This window comes from Primulina eburnea, chromosome 17 (genome assembly GCF_022965805.1).
Source record: "Primulina eburnea isolate SZY01 chromosome 17, ASM2296580v1, whole genome shotgun sequence".
NCBI lineage: Eukaryota > Viridiplantae > Streptophyta > Magnoliopsida > Lamiales > Gesneriaceae > Primulina > Primulina eburnea.
The window spans coordinates 2971279-2987839 of record NC_133117.1 but is presented as its reverse complement, the minus strand read 5'-3'; the positions used below and the strand labels follow the sequence as shown (position 1 = coordinate 2987839).

The window sequence follows — 16561 nt, the reverse complement described above, 5'->3', positions numbered from 1 at the left end:
CCCATATTTAGTCACATTACTTCTAGTTCATTGTGCTTTTTTTTTAAGAAAAAACCAATTTCATGCACCTGCTCGACATAACTTGAAACCAAGATCTTGCCACCAGAATTCAGCTATGGAATAATTTTACCAGAGAAGTTCTGATTTTCTAGAAGAATGTGACACAACCCTGGCACTGTCATCAGTATCTTGCAATATACAAGTATTCAGTTACATAATGCACATGATATAATCACTTGCATTGAATCAGCAGGGACATTTTCAAGTTGTGAGGATTGGAAGATACAGCTCTTTAGTACCCAGGACCCGCGCCCTCGTATCCGGGAAATTCTTGGTCCCGGAGCGCTCGGCAATCTTTCCATCCGGCAAAACCTCAATCGGGTAAGTCATCAAGTGTCCAGGCAAATCGCCCTCCATGACATCCGCCGCGTAAAGCTTCCAGTTTCTTTCAGCCAATTGGTTCACTTTCTGAATGCATTCCAAACTTTGTGGATGACAGAAACAGTTATCCAGAAGTCCCAGATGCTCGTACCACAACGCCATCCGAAAGCCGTGCACTTGACCTCTTGCTGGCTGTTTACAGGATAAGTGGTATGGCTGGTAGGCTCCCATTGCAATTTCTGAATCCCTTGCCCCGTCCATGGATCTTTGGTTGATGTTCGCGGATCCTATGATGATGTACTCGTCGTCGACTGCAAATACAAAGCAAATGTTTGAAAAGGCATGATTTCATTTTTAGTGCTGCAAGCATATATATTATGAAAAAAGAAATAATTTACCAATCATCATCTTGGCATGAACATAGATCATTCCTCTCCTGGCCTGCTGAGCTTTACCGTAATCTGTATCGAGGTTTGGCTTTTCTAATGGCTCATATTCTCCACTTTTTTTTGTTTCTCTGTTACCTAAACAAAAGAATGTTAAATAATCCTTAGGATTTGCCTCAATCCCTTTTGATTTGAGGGCTTGAACTATATCAGTGTACATCATTTCCATAGTCCTCGTTTGCCAATCTAATATAGCTTGGACTGATGTAGATTCTGGATACCCTTCAGGCCACATCGGAATCACGACGTAAACTGTAAATCTCTGCCCGTTTGTGATCTTATCCACAATCTTTAGCGACAGTTCCTTTGGAATGACATGTAGAGCACCGATGTTTTCGACCTTGATGTCGTCCGAGTACCAAGAAAACGAGCTTCCAAGAAAGTACTGATTCTCAATGTAAATGAAATTATTTGCACGTCGTATAGCATGGATATACGCATCTTGAATGCTTCGCTCGATGACATTATCTTTGCCACTCACTAGCCCAGATTTAACTGCATTTTCAGGTGAATCAGGGAAACCGAAAGCAGCTCCACCATCTATGGATCGAAAAACTTGGACGTTCCAAGTTTCGTGATCATCAGGAAATATAACGGAAGATGGGGGTATTATGATGTCATCAAGTTCTTGAAGTTCTAATAGTATATCAGTCACGCCTTGTTTCCTCCATCGTTGCTCGAAATTGTAGAGAACATCCCAAGCTGCAGGCCCTTCCAATCGGCAATGAATATCATGCCACGGCTCCCTTGGGCCACCTTTTTGAATGGTTGCACCCTTATAATTTGCCTGATGAAAATCGTCGTGATGTGCGGAGTCTAAAGTTCGAAAAAGGGAGTGAAACTGAGTGTCATATCTGCCATCACATAGATCGATCCCGCCTATAAAACTAACAATTCTCCTCCTATGTGTACCTCCGTCAGGCATGGCACAATCAGCCACCACAATCTTCTGATGATGAGTAAACATCGTGCCGATTTCTATGTTCTGGATTAAGCTACGCCCATTGTCGGGATTACGTGGACATAACTGGCAATGAACATCACTATTTCGAAAAAAACTCCCCGTATCTTCATCATGAGTTGCCATTAGTCCATCATCTTTAAGCCCTCCGACCGAAGTCCTATCATCCCAAATGAGCATTAGTACTCTCACGCCTTCACTAGCTTTTTTCTTCAGAAGGTCGCCAAGAATCATGTCACCCCCTGGTTTAGGCCTCCTATTATCACGTATCAACATGATATTCGTAAAAACAGACCAACCTGTTATATAGATCAAATGTTTCGCGTTCCAAATGGCATCGAAAATGTCTTCCCAGCACCGGTTTGGTTCGTAGAATTTCCCACCGGCTAGTGGAATCTTGGGTATGAAAGCATCAGGAACATGAGCATCTTGATAAAGTGTAACTTTGCATTCCTTCCTCTGCGGAAAGAACGTGAAAGGAACACCAGGAAATTTAGGACTTTTAATGCCTCGAGCCCAACAACGTTCCCGGGTAACATCGTAGAACTGCAGCTTAACATGGATTTTCGAATGCTCGTGCATCAGTTTATGATGAGTATAATGGATTTCGAGCCATTTATCGATTACTTCACCTTGGATCAAATCGGATACGGGTACTGAGGCTGTTGCGATATCATCAGCTCCAATGGCATCGTCGAGTTTGATGGTGAACACAACTTCGGAGGCCGTGTGAGCGCAGTATATATGGAAAGACTCGTTCCATTCAGGATGTGAGTGTTGATGATGGAGCAATCTTGTTCTTCCAACTCGGGCCTTTCCTAAATCAATTGTTGCGTAGAGCTTTGAACCAGTTATCTGTATTGAATACGATCAAAGCTGATACATAGTTTTTTTGACATTGAATAATTTAGGACCTGTTGTATTATAAAACGAAAAATAAATTTCCATACTTTGTTCCTTTTGTCATTGTTTCTAATTGTATTATATTATATTGTAAATTCCAATCTTTGCTGATATAGTGATATGAATTGCACTTTTGGAGTCAATAGAATGGTTATGCAAATTTGTAACTCGGGAATTGTTGGTACTATTTATTGATATGTTTCGTCACGTCCACTACGTGAGTGTTATCTCAATGATAAATATAAAGTTGAACATGATTGATGAACAACATATCAAATTATATTATATTATATCATCTACTTATTGATATACGTCATCCCGTCAAATATATAAATAAATATATATATATATATATATATACTACTACTACTACTATAATAATAATAGCATATGACTTTGAATTGTAAATTACATGAATATTATTATCTTCATTAAATAATAATAATAAATGCATATGTCTCTTTGTTCGTTTTTTCTCATCTATTAATAAATTCTAAAATAAATTGAAATTTAACCTCCATTTTTTGGAACAGAATTTACAAATAAATTGAAAAAAAAAAAATGAAATTCAGCCTCTCCATTTTTTTGGAATAAAATTTACACTCCATTTTTTGTTTGGTTTCTATTTTTCCATTAATCAATTAAATTTTAAATAAATCGAAGGAAAATAAATTTTATACTATTGTTTAAAATTTTATAGTTATCTAATTTTTGAGTAGGTCTTTTGTGAGACAGTACTATGGATATATATATATATATGAGAGGAGTCGAATTTTCCCGTGAATTAATGGATTTCAAAATAAAATGAAACAATCACTCTCGTTTCGGTATGAAATCGGTTCATTCATGTTCTTTAATGGATTGTTGTTCATCCATAACTAAAACCAAAAGCTTGTGCAAATGGTTGTGTACTTGTGTAATACATAATTATAGTGCATATTTTTATTTTCGGCTTCCTATTTTAATATCTTTTGGTTATTCGTGACAAGCTTTGAAAACATAATTTCTTGAATCCCTTAGCCATATTATCTTTGACAAGTAACTTATGTATATTTTATCTGAACCATTTTATATTTAAATCTCTTCCGATTCTCTTCATATTCCTTTGTTTTGAAATAAATTCATACTATTTTTAAAGTTAATTATATTAAAATTATATTTTTATTTTAGAATTTATAAAGTATAAACAATATCTTATATCTAATTTTCTTGTTATTTTTACAATACAATATTAATATATTAGAACTAATAAATATTGATGGATATGAAATCATTAACAAAACTGAATGATAGTGAAAGACCAGTCTTTTAGTTCAAAAATACGAATTTTATTTATCATAATTGTGAATTACAATTCAAAGCCTAATAATAAGTGGATGATGTACATAATGAAGATTGCACCGACATGGGTGCCAATGGGCCAAACCGTAAAAACTCTAGGCATGAGTAACACAAATAATTGTTGGGTGCCACAAGAGAACACTTGAAAGAATCAAAATTAGTTTAAATTGATTTTGTGTGAAACAATTACTCTTATATACTTTAGAGTGATAGAAAATGAGGAATCAAAATGAATTCAAATTATTTTTATGTGAAATAAAGCACTATTATATCTAAGTTACTTATAATGATTTATAAGATTTTTAAATTTTATTATGTTTTTTAAAGATTTTTTACACGAAAAATATTTTTTTAAAAAATATTATAATTGTCTCCATTTTTTACGTCATGTTAAATTTCCATTAATAAATACTTATAGAACTTGTAGCTACTTTTTCAAAGAGCTTTTTTATATATAAAACTTCATAACTTCAAAATATATCATATAAATTTTAGAAATTATGATTGTTCTAAAAAAAATTAAAATTGATATATTTGTTTTATTACTTTGAAAACTCATAGTGTAACCATATTATTTGTACAATTTTAAGGTTTGTGAATTTAAAATAGGCGTCAAGTGATAGTAAACATATGATCACGGTTAATGATCATATTAATAAATATTTTTATATTTAGACAGAATACTGCAACACTATATATTTATATGTATATCAAATATAAAACAACTCAATTATATTAGTATTCAAAATTCAAACAAAAAATAAAATCCGAACTTTATCAAGGGTATCGTAATTATAATTATTCTCGACACTTCATATATGTGTATATTAAATTTAAAATACAGATATAATTTTATATAAGTGTAATTATGTTGAATTAATTTTTTTCCCAATCAAATCTAATATTTGAGTTTTTATGTGTTTTATCTTATTTTATCATTAAAGAAGTATATTTTAGAAAAATAATTTGATATATTTAATTTAGAAGCCAAAATGAACTGCTATGTGTGTGTGTGTGTATAAATATATATATAATATAATGTCATTTTAATCAGACCTAACCCTAATCTCAAACTTTTAATCCACCGGTTCCAAGTTAAAGTGACGTCTAGGGCTAGCATAATTTATACACCACAAATTAATTATCTAAAAAAAATCCAAAATCGAAAAAATAATTCGTAAAGAATATACAATAATAGAGAAGTCAGCAACATAATAATATCAATTTCCACGTGCAAACAGCCTTTCCACCCTACCTACCCTTTCTCATTCAAAATTCGGCTACAAAACTCGAGTAAAATTACAAAAAATGCATTTAATATTTCTCTATATTATTTTATAATATTTATCCCATTTATTTTAAATATATTTTGTTTTTCACCAACAAGAAATGTTAGAAAAGTTCGACTATTTCATATATCAACAACTGAATTTTCCACAAGTTTTTTTTTTACTATGTAGAAGTGAGACTAGGCCTGGTTCGATATAGCATAACAAGTTTTTCAAATAATATCATATAGCGTATCGAAAAATTTAAGTATCGAGAAATGAATACTGATAAATTTCGATACGGTGTCAATATAATATCTTCTATACCTAATTTCTTTAAAAAAAATTTGTTATTCACGCTGAAATACCTAATTTTTATGAATTTCATATCGATATTGACATTATATTATAATATATACTGAAATACTGAGATTTTTTTAATGTTACATCGATACATATACCAATATCGAAAAGTTCTATATGGTATCGTACCGTGCTGAAATTGACGGTATATCGTTACATTCGATATATACGATATTTTGTGGTACGATAAATATGGTATACCAGAATTTTAGATATTTTCCCGGCGTCTAACTGTCTGAGTGAGAGTGCTTGTTGTCAATATTCGTTGATTTACACATAACACCAAACATTAATTAAGCATACCAATATCTTGACATCTTTTATTTTGTTTTATTCCTCGTTAATCGGGACAATATTTTTCTGGATTTTTTTAGAAAAGTCACGATTTCAAATTTCGTGAGGACCATTAAAATGAAAAAAAAAAATTAAATTATTTCTGGATTTTTATTAGAAAGTCACGATTTCAAAATTCGTGTGGACCATTAAAATGAAAAAAATAAATAAATTAAATTAGTTGAGCTCTACACTGCAACAGCGCACTGTACGATATTTAATTGGTCCCAAGAAAGGGAACTTTAATGTATTATTATCGTGAATAGTGAATTATTAAAAAGTCTACAAATCTATTCATGTTGTCTAGATAATGTTCTGTACATTTAAATAATTTAATCACTGTTTTGAAATTATTATAAAACTATCAAAATGCATGGAAAAAAAGGTTTTAAAAAGAGTTCTTTAAATTAAAATATATTGAAATAGTTTTAAAATCTAAAAATAAAATGTAATCGTGGGTAACCTTCCTTCTACGTTTTTAAAACGTTTAGCAAAAAATATATACGATGAAATAAAAGTTTTTATATTTTCCAAGATGAATCAAATTAACAGAAAAAATTTGAATAACAATTCATCCTTTGTAAGTTGCACCGATGATAATTTCTACTTCTATAAAATCTAAGTAATTAGCAGCAGCAGGAAAATGCTTGCAAAAACGAGTTAAATCGGATCGATAATCGAATTCAAGTCCTGAAAAATGATCCCCATAATTGCTTGAACTTACTAATTAGCATTCAGGAAACGAACTTCAAAACCCATATATATTTATATATATATATATATATTCGAGACGATGTATACGAAAAATGTTTAGGTTGAAAATAAAATACCTTGTGAAATAATTCGGCAATGAATCCAATGTGCAGCTTATCAATCCCATATATAGTTGCATGAAGATCACCGTGGAGTAAAATTTCTGCCATTATTTTCTCTGATTTTCCTGCTGATCGATGATCAATCCAAGCCCAATCTCTCTCTTATATATATATATATATATATATATATATATATATATATATATATATTTCAACTCCTCTCGTGTTTCTGTAAATTTTTTCTGTCCACGAATTCTTATAAATTAGTAAATGGAAACAATCGTACTTTTTTTCTTATATATGTCCAATATATATATATATATATATATATATATATATATATATATATATATATATATATATATATGTATATATGATGTCTGTCTATCTTGTTGTTATCGCCGACTATCCTACTTCTTTTTATTATTAGTAGGTATCTTGTGAGACAGTCTCACGAGAGGTCAACCCTACCGATATTCACAATAAAAAGTAATATTTTTTTATAGATGACCCAAATAAAGAGATCTATCCGTCTCACAAAATACGATCCGTGAGACCGTCTCATACAAGTTTTTGTCTTTTATTATATATGTCCAATATATATATATATAGTTTTTATATGATGTGTGTGTATCGTGTTGTTATCGATGATAGTAGCAATGTATGGAGAACCATTTTTTATTTTTAATCAATGAGTTGGAATCTTGTTTTATTTTTATTTTAAAAAAGAAAGAAATATTGTTGTTTTGGTACAATAAGAGTGGGGCACACCCAATAAAAAGAAAAGGCAACATGGGCGGCGGAATTTGTGTCGAAACAAAACATGTGTAATGGTGAATTGTCCTCTAACCGAGTGGCTTTGTTATATAGTATTCAATTTCGACGAAATATGATTTAAAAAAAATTGTTAACAAAATATTCAGGACAGAGATTGAAAATAAGATGCTAAATTTATTGTTGATTTGTGGAATAATATACAGTGGGTCGGGAAAATAAAAATAAAAAGGCTAATTATGTAATAACAAAACAACATAAGTTTATGTTGTATATAGTTATTTTTAATGATTTTGCAACAATAGCAAATTTAGAATAATGTTCAATAATTGTAACATAAGTTTGTCCGAAAATTTATGAAACTCTGTACAAATATTTTTTTAAAAAAGCATAGACCGAAATATATGGTCGGTCCAACGTATGAAATTTCGTGTTTTTGGTGGAGTTTGATCTATTTTTTTGATTTAAAAAATTGGTATAAGTCTATTTTTACATAGTATACAGTAAAGACAGTTAGGTAGTGTTTATAATAGATATTATTTGAAGTGTTTTTTAGCTTATAAATTCAATTTCCAAACATTTTATTGATTAAAAGTTTGAAAACGCTTAAAATAAGCTCTTGTAAATACTACCTTAGTGATGTAGCCAGAAATTGTTTATTTTGTGGGAAAAAATTTGTTTCAATGTAACACATCATTTTAATTTAAAGGATGGAAAATAAAAGTACTAAAACTATACTATAAAAATATCTAAGAATTATTTAAGTCACAACCTTCGATTCTTCGAAGTATTAAACTTGTCGATAATAAACTATGTGTCAATAGCGAGAGCAATCTCGCTCCCGAATCCATACGAGCTATATAGATAAAATTCTAAAGAAAGTTCTTGTTAATGATGGTAAAATTATTACTTGAACCACAAATTTGTAACACAGGAATTTAAGTATCTAAATTATATTTTTATGTGTGGCATGGATGAGAATTTTTTTTTGTAGGCTTTAAGCTTTTTACTAAACGCAATATACTTAAATTATTAAATAGGCTAGGATGGTTAAATTCTAATACAGATATCAAAATGAGATAGTTCATGATGTTAAATCTAACACAAAATTGATTAGATCTGTCAGATACACTCATCACACCACATAAAATCTGATACTCGATTTATTCATCTCACTGATTCAAAAATCTCTTGTAAAATATTCTGAAATTTGTTCAATACCTCGAATCAACTCAAAGTTTGTACCTACATCAAAAAATATAACCAATATCAATATTGATATCAAATTTAATCAAAAACTGGAGAAATCTTTAGACAATTTCTGGAATCATAGTTTATACCTCAATATATATATCAAAACGAAGCTTATGACCCAGAGAACAAAAGCCCTCAATCAATTTACGAACTCCGGCGACGTATGGTGACGATTCAGCGGAGAAAGGGGCGACGGGTTTTCGACGGGTTTTCAGAAAGTGTCAAGAAACACTTCAATATGGGTACCAAAATATAGCTCTCGTCGAGAGCTTTCTAACCATATATTTACTTTAATTTTTTGGTCACCGGGACGGCTACAATCGGCGGTCAAAGTGGCGGAAATGAGTTTGAAGATTTGGACGGAAAGTTACGGGAAGAAGGTGAAATCCGTGTGTGTGTATAGGTGTAGTGTGTGTGAGAGAGTGTGTCTATATATATATATATATTATGCATGTTTATCTTTTATCTGTTCGGGGTTCGAAACTTGATCCCTTCCATTTTATTTCAACTCTTGTGTGCTATAAAATTTAAATATGCATAAACACACAATTTAATTATTTGACTTAATTATTTTAAATTCCTCAATTTAAAATAATTAATCTTAATTATCGCCAAATAACATAGAATTAAATCGGGTCATTACATTTCTCCCCATCTAACAAAAGATTTCATCCTCGAAATCGAAACACACAACACACACATTTTATACAACATAGTCACACATCTACCACTGATAGTACATAGGAAAGTCAGAGTACACGGAATAATTTGTGACAATTTCAAACAAGTGAGGCCATTCTTGCCGCATTTTAGCCTCCAATTCCCATGTTGCCTCTTCAGTCCCATGTCTACTCCACTGTATCATAACCAGTGGAATCGTCTTATTTCGAAGTTGCTTATCCTTTCGATTAAGAATCTGTATAGGATACTCAACATAGCTAAGAGAACTGTCCAACTCCACATCCTCGGGTCTCAGAACATGAGATGGATCCGGCTCATACTTCCGCAGCATAGATACATGAAACACATCATGAATAACAGACAAACTCTGCGGCAAGTCCAATCTATAAGCCAATAAACCGATCCTCTCAATAATAGTATACGGTCCAATATAACGTGGAGCTAACTTCCCTTTTTGCCCAAATCTCATCGTTCCACGAAACGGTGAAACTTTCAAGAAAACTTGATCGCCAACTTGAAATTCTAAAGGTCTACGTCTTTTATTTGCGTAGCTAGCTTGACGATCCTGAGATGATTTCATTCTTTTTCTAATCAAATTTATCTTTTCATTCATTTCTTCAACGAACTCGGGTTGTGCCAATGGTTTTTCTCCAACTTCATTCCAACATACGGGAGATCGACACCTTCTACCATACAAAGCTTCGAATGGTGCCATCCCAATAGTTGTTTGAAAACTATTATTGTATGAGAATTCAACCAATGGTAAAGATTCTTGTCAGTTTCCCCCAAAATCCATTACCACTGATCGTAACATATCTTCCAAAGTTTGTATAGTCCTCTCTGTCTGACCATCTGTTTGGGGATGATAAGCTGTACTCATTGCCAACTTAGTACCCAAAGCATTTTGAAGACTACTCCAAAACTTGGAAGCAAATCTAGGATCTCGGTCGGATACAATAGATACTGGAACTCCATGCAATCGAATAACATTATCCACATATAATCGTGCCATTTTATTATAAGCATAACTACGATCGTATGGAATAAAATGTGCTGATTTAGACAATCTGTCGACTATCACCCAGATAGCATCACAACCTCTGTTTGATCTGGGCAAGTGAGTCACGAAATCCATTGCAATATGTTCCCAGTTCCATTGTGGTATTTCTAAACTCTGTAACATACCTACAGGTTTCATTCTCTCGGCTTTAACCTGCTGGGATGTCAAACATTTCGCTACAAATTCTGAAATGTCTCTTTTCATCGCATCCCACCAGAAATATGGCTTCAGTATGTGGTACATTCTATGAGTACCAGGATGGACACTATGACGGCTACAATGTGCCTCTTGAAGCAATGCTTCTCTCAATCCTGTGACATTTGGTACCACCAATCTGTTATTCATTCGTAAACAACCATCTGATGAGATATTGTATTTATCTGGGTTACCAGATAAAACCAGATCTTTCGATTTCTGAACCTGTGAATCATTCTTTTGAGCTTTCTTGATCTTCGAAATAATCTTCGGCTCAAATTGTAAATCAGATACAATAAAATGATTGCCTTTCGGCTGAAAAGTCAAACCAGAAGTACATAAATCAGCATAATTTTGCCAGACATGGATAGATGCTATCATAACATCCTGATACTTCCGGCTTAATGCATCTGCGACTTGATTCATTTTTCCTGGCCGATACTGTATTTCACAGTCAAAATCTTTCAACAAATCTAACCATCGTCTCTGCCTCATATTCAGTTATGATTGAGTAAACAGATATTTTAAACTCTTATGATCTGAGTAGATAATAAACTGCTCACCGTATAGATAATGTCGCCAAACTTTTAAAGCAAAAACAATGGCTGCTAGTTCAAGATCATGAACTGGATATCGGGATTCATGTGTTTTCAATTGCCTTGAAGCATAGGCAATAACTTTTCCATGTTGCATTAAAACACATCCCAAACCTCTTGATGATGCATCAGTACAAACCACAAATCCACCTGATCCAGATGGTAATGCCAACACTGGTGCTGTTGTCAGCTTCTCTTTCAATCTAAGAAAACTATTCTCACATTCATCTGACCAAATAAATCTTGCATCTTTCTTAGTCAGTTGGGTAATAGGTCGGGCAATCTGCGAAAATCCTTCAATGAATCGTCTGTAATACCCAGCCAATCCCATAAAACTTCGAATTTCTGGTATATTGGTTGGTCTAGCCCAATTCAGGACTGCTTCAACTTTACTCGGATCTACAGATATACCTTGGGCTGATATCACGTGACCCAAGAATATCACACTATCCATCCAAAATTCACACTTCGACAACTTAGCATACAATTGAGAATCTCGAAGTGTTTGAAGAACCAATCGTAAATGCTCTTTATGTTCCCGTTTTGATCTCGAATACACCAGTATATCATCAATAAAGACAATAACAAATTTATCCAGAAAATTTCTGAACACTCTATTCATTAGATCCATAAACACTGCTGGTGCATTTGTTAAACCAAATGGCATTACTAGGAATTCATAATGCCCATATCTAGTTCTAAAAGCTGTTTTAGGAACATCTTCTTCTCTAACCCGAAGTTAATGGTATCCTGATCGAAGATCAATCTTCGAATAAACAGAATTTCCTTGAAGCTGATCAAACAAGTCATCAATCCTAGGCAGAGGGTATTTATTTTTAACAGTAACTCGATTGAGCTGCCTATAATCGATGCACATTCTCATGGAACCATCTTTCTTCTTTACGAATAGTACAGGTGCTCCCCAGGGTGACATACTAGGGCGTATATAACCTTTTTCGAGCAAATCTTGTAACTGCTCTTTCAGTTCTTTTAGTTCTGCAGGAGCCATTCTGTACGGCGCTCTAGAGATCGGCACAGTACCCGGCATCAAGTCGATGCTAAAATCAATTTCTCTCTGCGGTGGAAAGCCTGGTATTTCTTCAGGAAAGACATCAGGAAATTATTTCGCTACTGGGATATCAGATAATTTCGGTTCTTTCTTGGTAGCATCCACAGCATAAACCATATATCCCTCATTTCCTAAAGATAATAATCTAAACATTTCCATCACTGAGACTAATGGTATCTTAGCCTGTGATCCTCGACCATAAAAATTCCATTTGCTACCATAGTATGGCCTAAATCGTACTACACCATGAAAACAATCTACAGTGGCTCGATAACTAGACAGTGTGTCCATACCAATGATACAATCAAAATCATGCATCGGTAATACAATCAAGTTTGTGATCATAATGCTATCATCGAAATGCAACACACAATCTAACACAATTTGCCCAGATGGAATAAATCGACCAGCTGGCGTAGACACAGATACAGTTTCATGAAATGGTGTAGTCCAGAGTTCATATTTATCAACATAATCGGATGCAATGAATGAATGAGATGCTCCAGTATCAAATAAAACTCGTGCAATATGATCGTAAATAAGGCAAGTACCTGCGATCACCCCACCTGGAGCCTCTCTAGCCTGATCCTCGGTCAAAGCATATACTCGAGCTTGTTGAGGACCCTGGAAAGACTGTGGCACATTACCCGTGACCTGTGGTTAATTAGACTGCTGATAAGACGGTGCAGGAGAAAATGGTCGCTGAGATGAGCCACCTGGAAAACTACCTCTGGCATAAGGCAACTGCTGTGGCTGCATCTGTCCCTGTGCACGGTTCGGACAAACTCTGGCAAAATACCCTGACTGACCACAAGTATGACATGAACCCTGTACTCCACTACACTGTGCAGTAGGATGTCTGCCCCCACATTTATCACAGAAAATCATGGGGTACTGTCCACCCGTTGCACTTTGCGAACTGCTCGAACTAGAGGAACTGGACTGATATTTCTTTTTAAATTGTTTTCCTTTTGGTCTGAATTGTTTTTGTTTCTGCTATTGGTATGACTGCTGAGGTGGAATGGATGGTGTACCTGCTGAAAAAAATGAACCACCACTAGGCATTTGTGGAGCCTGTGGTTGTCTACCTCTTTTCAATCCAGCCTCAATTCCAATCGCCTTGTCAACAGCTTCGGCATAAGTTGCAGGCGACCCAGCCATAACCATAGCATGAATTTGAAAGTCCAGTCCTTCCAAAAATTTTGAAATTTTCTCTTTTTCACTCACGGCCACATGTGGTACATAAGTGAGAAGAGCAGAAAATTGTCGAGCATATTCTTCCACAGACATATTACCTTGAACGAGTCGATAAAATTCAGATTCTCTGGCTGAGTAGTAGGATGGTGGAGCATATTCTTGGAGAAATTTAGCACGAAACACCTCCCAAGAAATCTGACTACCAGTTTGTTGCAGTACATTTGTAGTAGCCTCCCATCAACGCTGTGCACGATCCCGTAGTTGGAGGACTGCCATAGTTAACCTTCTATCAGCATCATAATGTACTGTGTTGAACAAGAATTCCATGTGTTTCAACCATCCTTCTGCTCGATCACTGCCTTCATTTCCAAAGAATTTCGCAGGATGCATATTCTGAAATCGAGCTACAGCCAATTCCATTTCATCAACTCGGTGCACTAACTGTTCTACCTCTGCATCTGCTTTAGCGGCTATCTCTGCAGCAGGACGCCCGCGTCTACCTCGAGGAACTCTGTCATTTCCTCCGATATTCTGTGCCCCAAACTCCTGAGCCACTTCTTTTCCTTTCCCTTTATTTCCTCTAGTTGCCATTCTACAGGATTTAAGGTTAAATTCCCAAAATATTCAATAACCTCAATGTAAGCCAAAACACTGAAATAAAACTCAAATGTATAGTCTACATGTCATATCCCTAAGATACTAACATGTAATTCATGCCATACAAGAGCAAGTAATTTCAAATAATCAAACACATGCGCACAAATATCTTGTGCCTAAACTCGAGTGTACTAACTCTAGTACGAGCGTATCCCAGTCTACGCTCTGATACCAACTGTGAGGGCCCGTTATCCTAATAACAATTTATTAACATGCAATCATGATTAATCAGTTAACAGCGGAAAAGTGAGTTAAAAATTTGCGGTTGTGCCTATAAAAATTTCGGCATGACCTTCCTGTAAATAGGACATACCCGAAAATCAAATACTCAAAATAAACAACATGTGCCCTCAATAAACACAACAGCATACACACGTGCCAGCCAGACACGATCATGACATATACAAACCAAAATATCATAGAGCCGACAAGACTCGATAATACCATAATACAATCCTCCAAATATATACATATAGTATCTGGGAGACAGCAACACCACGCAGTACCTAAATACAACTGAGCCTACTCTCAAGGAGCTCTGGTACTTCCCGAGGCTTCCTCTCGAGCACCTGAGGTCGAACCACCTGTACCACCTGTCATGTCCACACACAAAAGACACGACAGCCCCCTCTCGGGGGTCAGTAACCCCAGTATGAGACATCAAGAAACCACGATATATGACATAGAAATACAATGATGCCATGCATGAATGCAATGCATGAATAGGTGCAAGATATCAGGATATCAGGAGTCAAATGATCGATATCAACAATCATATATATATGCTCGAGCTGGTCCACGACTCAGCGGACCGTGCCTGGGATATGGCCCAGCCTCGAAGCCAGCAACTACCTAAGCCGGACCGAATCAAGGTAGCCAAACATCTCCAGGACACCATATCATATCATATATATAACGGATCTCAACCGAAATATAACTGGATCTCAATAATAGATAGACTCAATATGATATGTTCAGTGGTATTGATGTGTCTAACCAAAATAAGACGTGTGTGAAACAAAGAAATATTTTATTTATTTTGCACATCAATTACCGACTGATAATATGTGAGTCAGCATATAATATCACATAAATCAACAAATAGCAAATAAATCATACACAGGATCATCGGATGCCTCTGTCAGACATCGTGAAAATAACTGATCTCTACGTACCTCCACTAATTTACCAGTGACTTAAATCCTCAAGAAAGTCCTGGAAATGCCAACTCAGAAAAATCACCTGAATATTAATTTAAATGGTCTTATTATCACATAAAAATTCCAGAACCATTTAAATTCACTAAAAATCCAATTTCAACTATTTAGACATTTTAAATTCTTAAAATTCCAATATTTGACTAAAATGCCTAAATCAATTATTTCTATTTTAATTAGTCGCAAAACATCGAACTAGCTGATACTCGATTTATTCATCTCACTAATTCAAAATTCTCTTGTAAAATATTCTGAAATTTGTTCAATACCTCGAATCAACTCAAAGTTTGTACCTACATCAAAAAATATAACCAATATCAATATTGATATCAAATTTAATCAAAAACTGGAGAAATCCTTAGACAATTTCTGGAATCATAGTTTATACCTCAATATATATACCAAAACGAAGCTTATGACCCAGAGAACAAAAGCCCTCAATCAATTTACGAACTCCGGCGACGTACGGTGACGATTCAGCGGAGAAAGGGGCGACGGGTTTTCGACGGGTTTTCAGAAAGTGTCGAGAAACACTTCAATATGGGTACCAAAATATAGCACTCATCGAGAGCTTTCTAACCATATATTTACTTTAATTTTTTGGTCACCGGGACGGCTACAATTGGCGGTCAAAGTGGTGGAAATGAGTTTGAAGATTTGGACGGAAAGTTACGGGAAGAAGGTGAAATCCGTGTGTGTGTATAGGTGTAGTGTGTGTGAGAGAGTGTGTCTATCTATATATATATATATATATATCTTAATTATCGCCAAATAACATAGAATTAAATCGGGTCATTACAAGGAGTCATGCTGAGTCTTACCCTGTGGATGCTGTACGCGAACCGCCCCTGAAGGGAGGAAGTGTTTGCTAAGATCTCATCAAGAATAAGAGACAGCTTCCGTGGCAACAAATGAAAATGTAGTGAGAATGATGTAACATCAAGTTCAAATATCCCTTTCTCTCTCCTTCATCAAGTCCAAGATACCATCCATGTCTTCTGCGCCGATCTCTCAATTTCAATACAGTCCCATGTCTTCTGCGCCGATTGG

The 16561-nt window shown here is 34.6% G+C and overlaps 1 protein-coding gene and 1 long non-coding RNA gene across 2 annotated transcripts; both read right to left on the bottom strand.

Annotated features, from left to right (window-relative positions):
• Window positions 1–78: 78 nt before the first annotated feature.
• LOC140817767 (phospholipase D alpha 1-like) lies at window positions 79–7015 on the bottom strand. Its single transcript, XM_073177552.1, has 3 exons — window positions 6827–7015; window positions 780–2643; window positions 79–692 (listed from the first exon to the last, which is right to left on the bottom strand). The coding sequence occupies exons 1-3, from the start codon at window positions 6917–6919 to the stop codon at window positions 262–264; spliced, it is 2388 nt and encodes a 795-aa protein (XP_073033653.1). The 5' UTR covers window positions 6920–7015; the 3' UTR covers window positions 79–261.
• Window positions 7016–14762: 7747 nt separating this feature from the next.
• On the bottom strand, window positions 14763–16033 carry LOC140818807 (uncharacterized). Its single transcript, XR_012115064.1, has 4 exons — window positions 15900–16033; window positions 15781–15804; window positions 15470–15536; window positions 14763–14887 (listed from the first exon to the last, which is right to left on the bottom strand). It is a non-coding gene; the product is annotated as an uncharacterized lncRNA (long non-coding RNA).
• Between the last annotated feature and the right edge of the window lie 528 nt (window positions 16034–16561).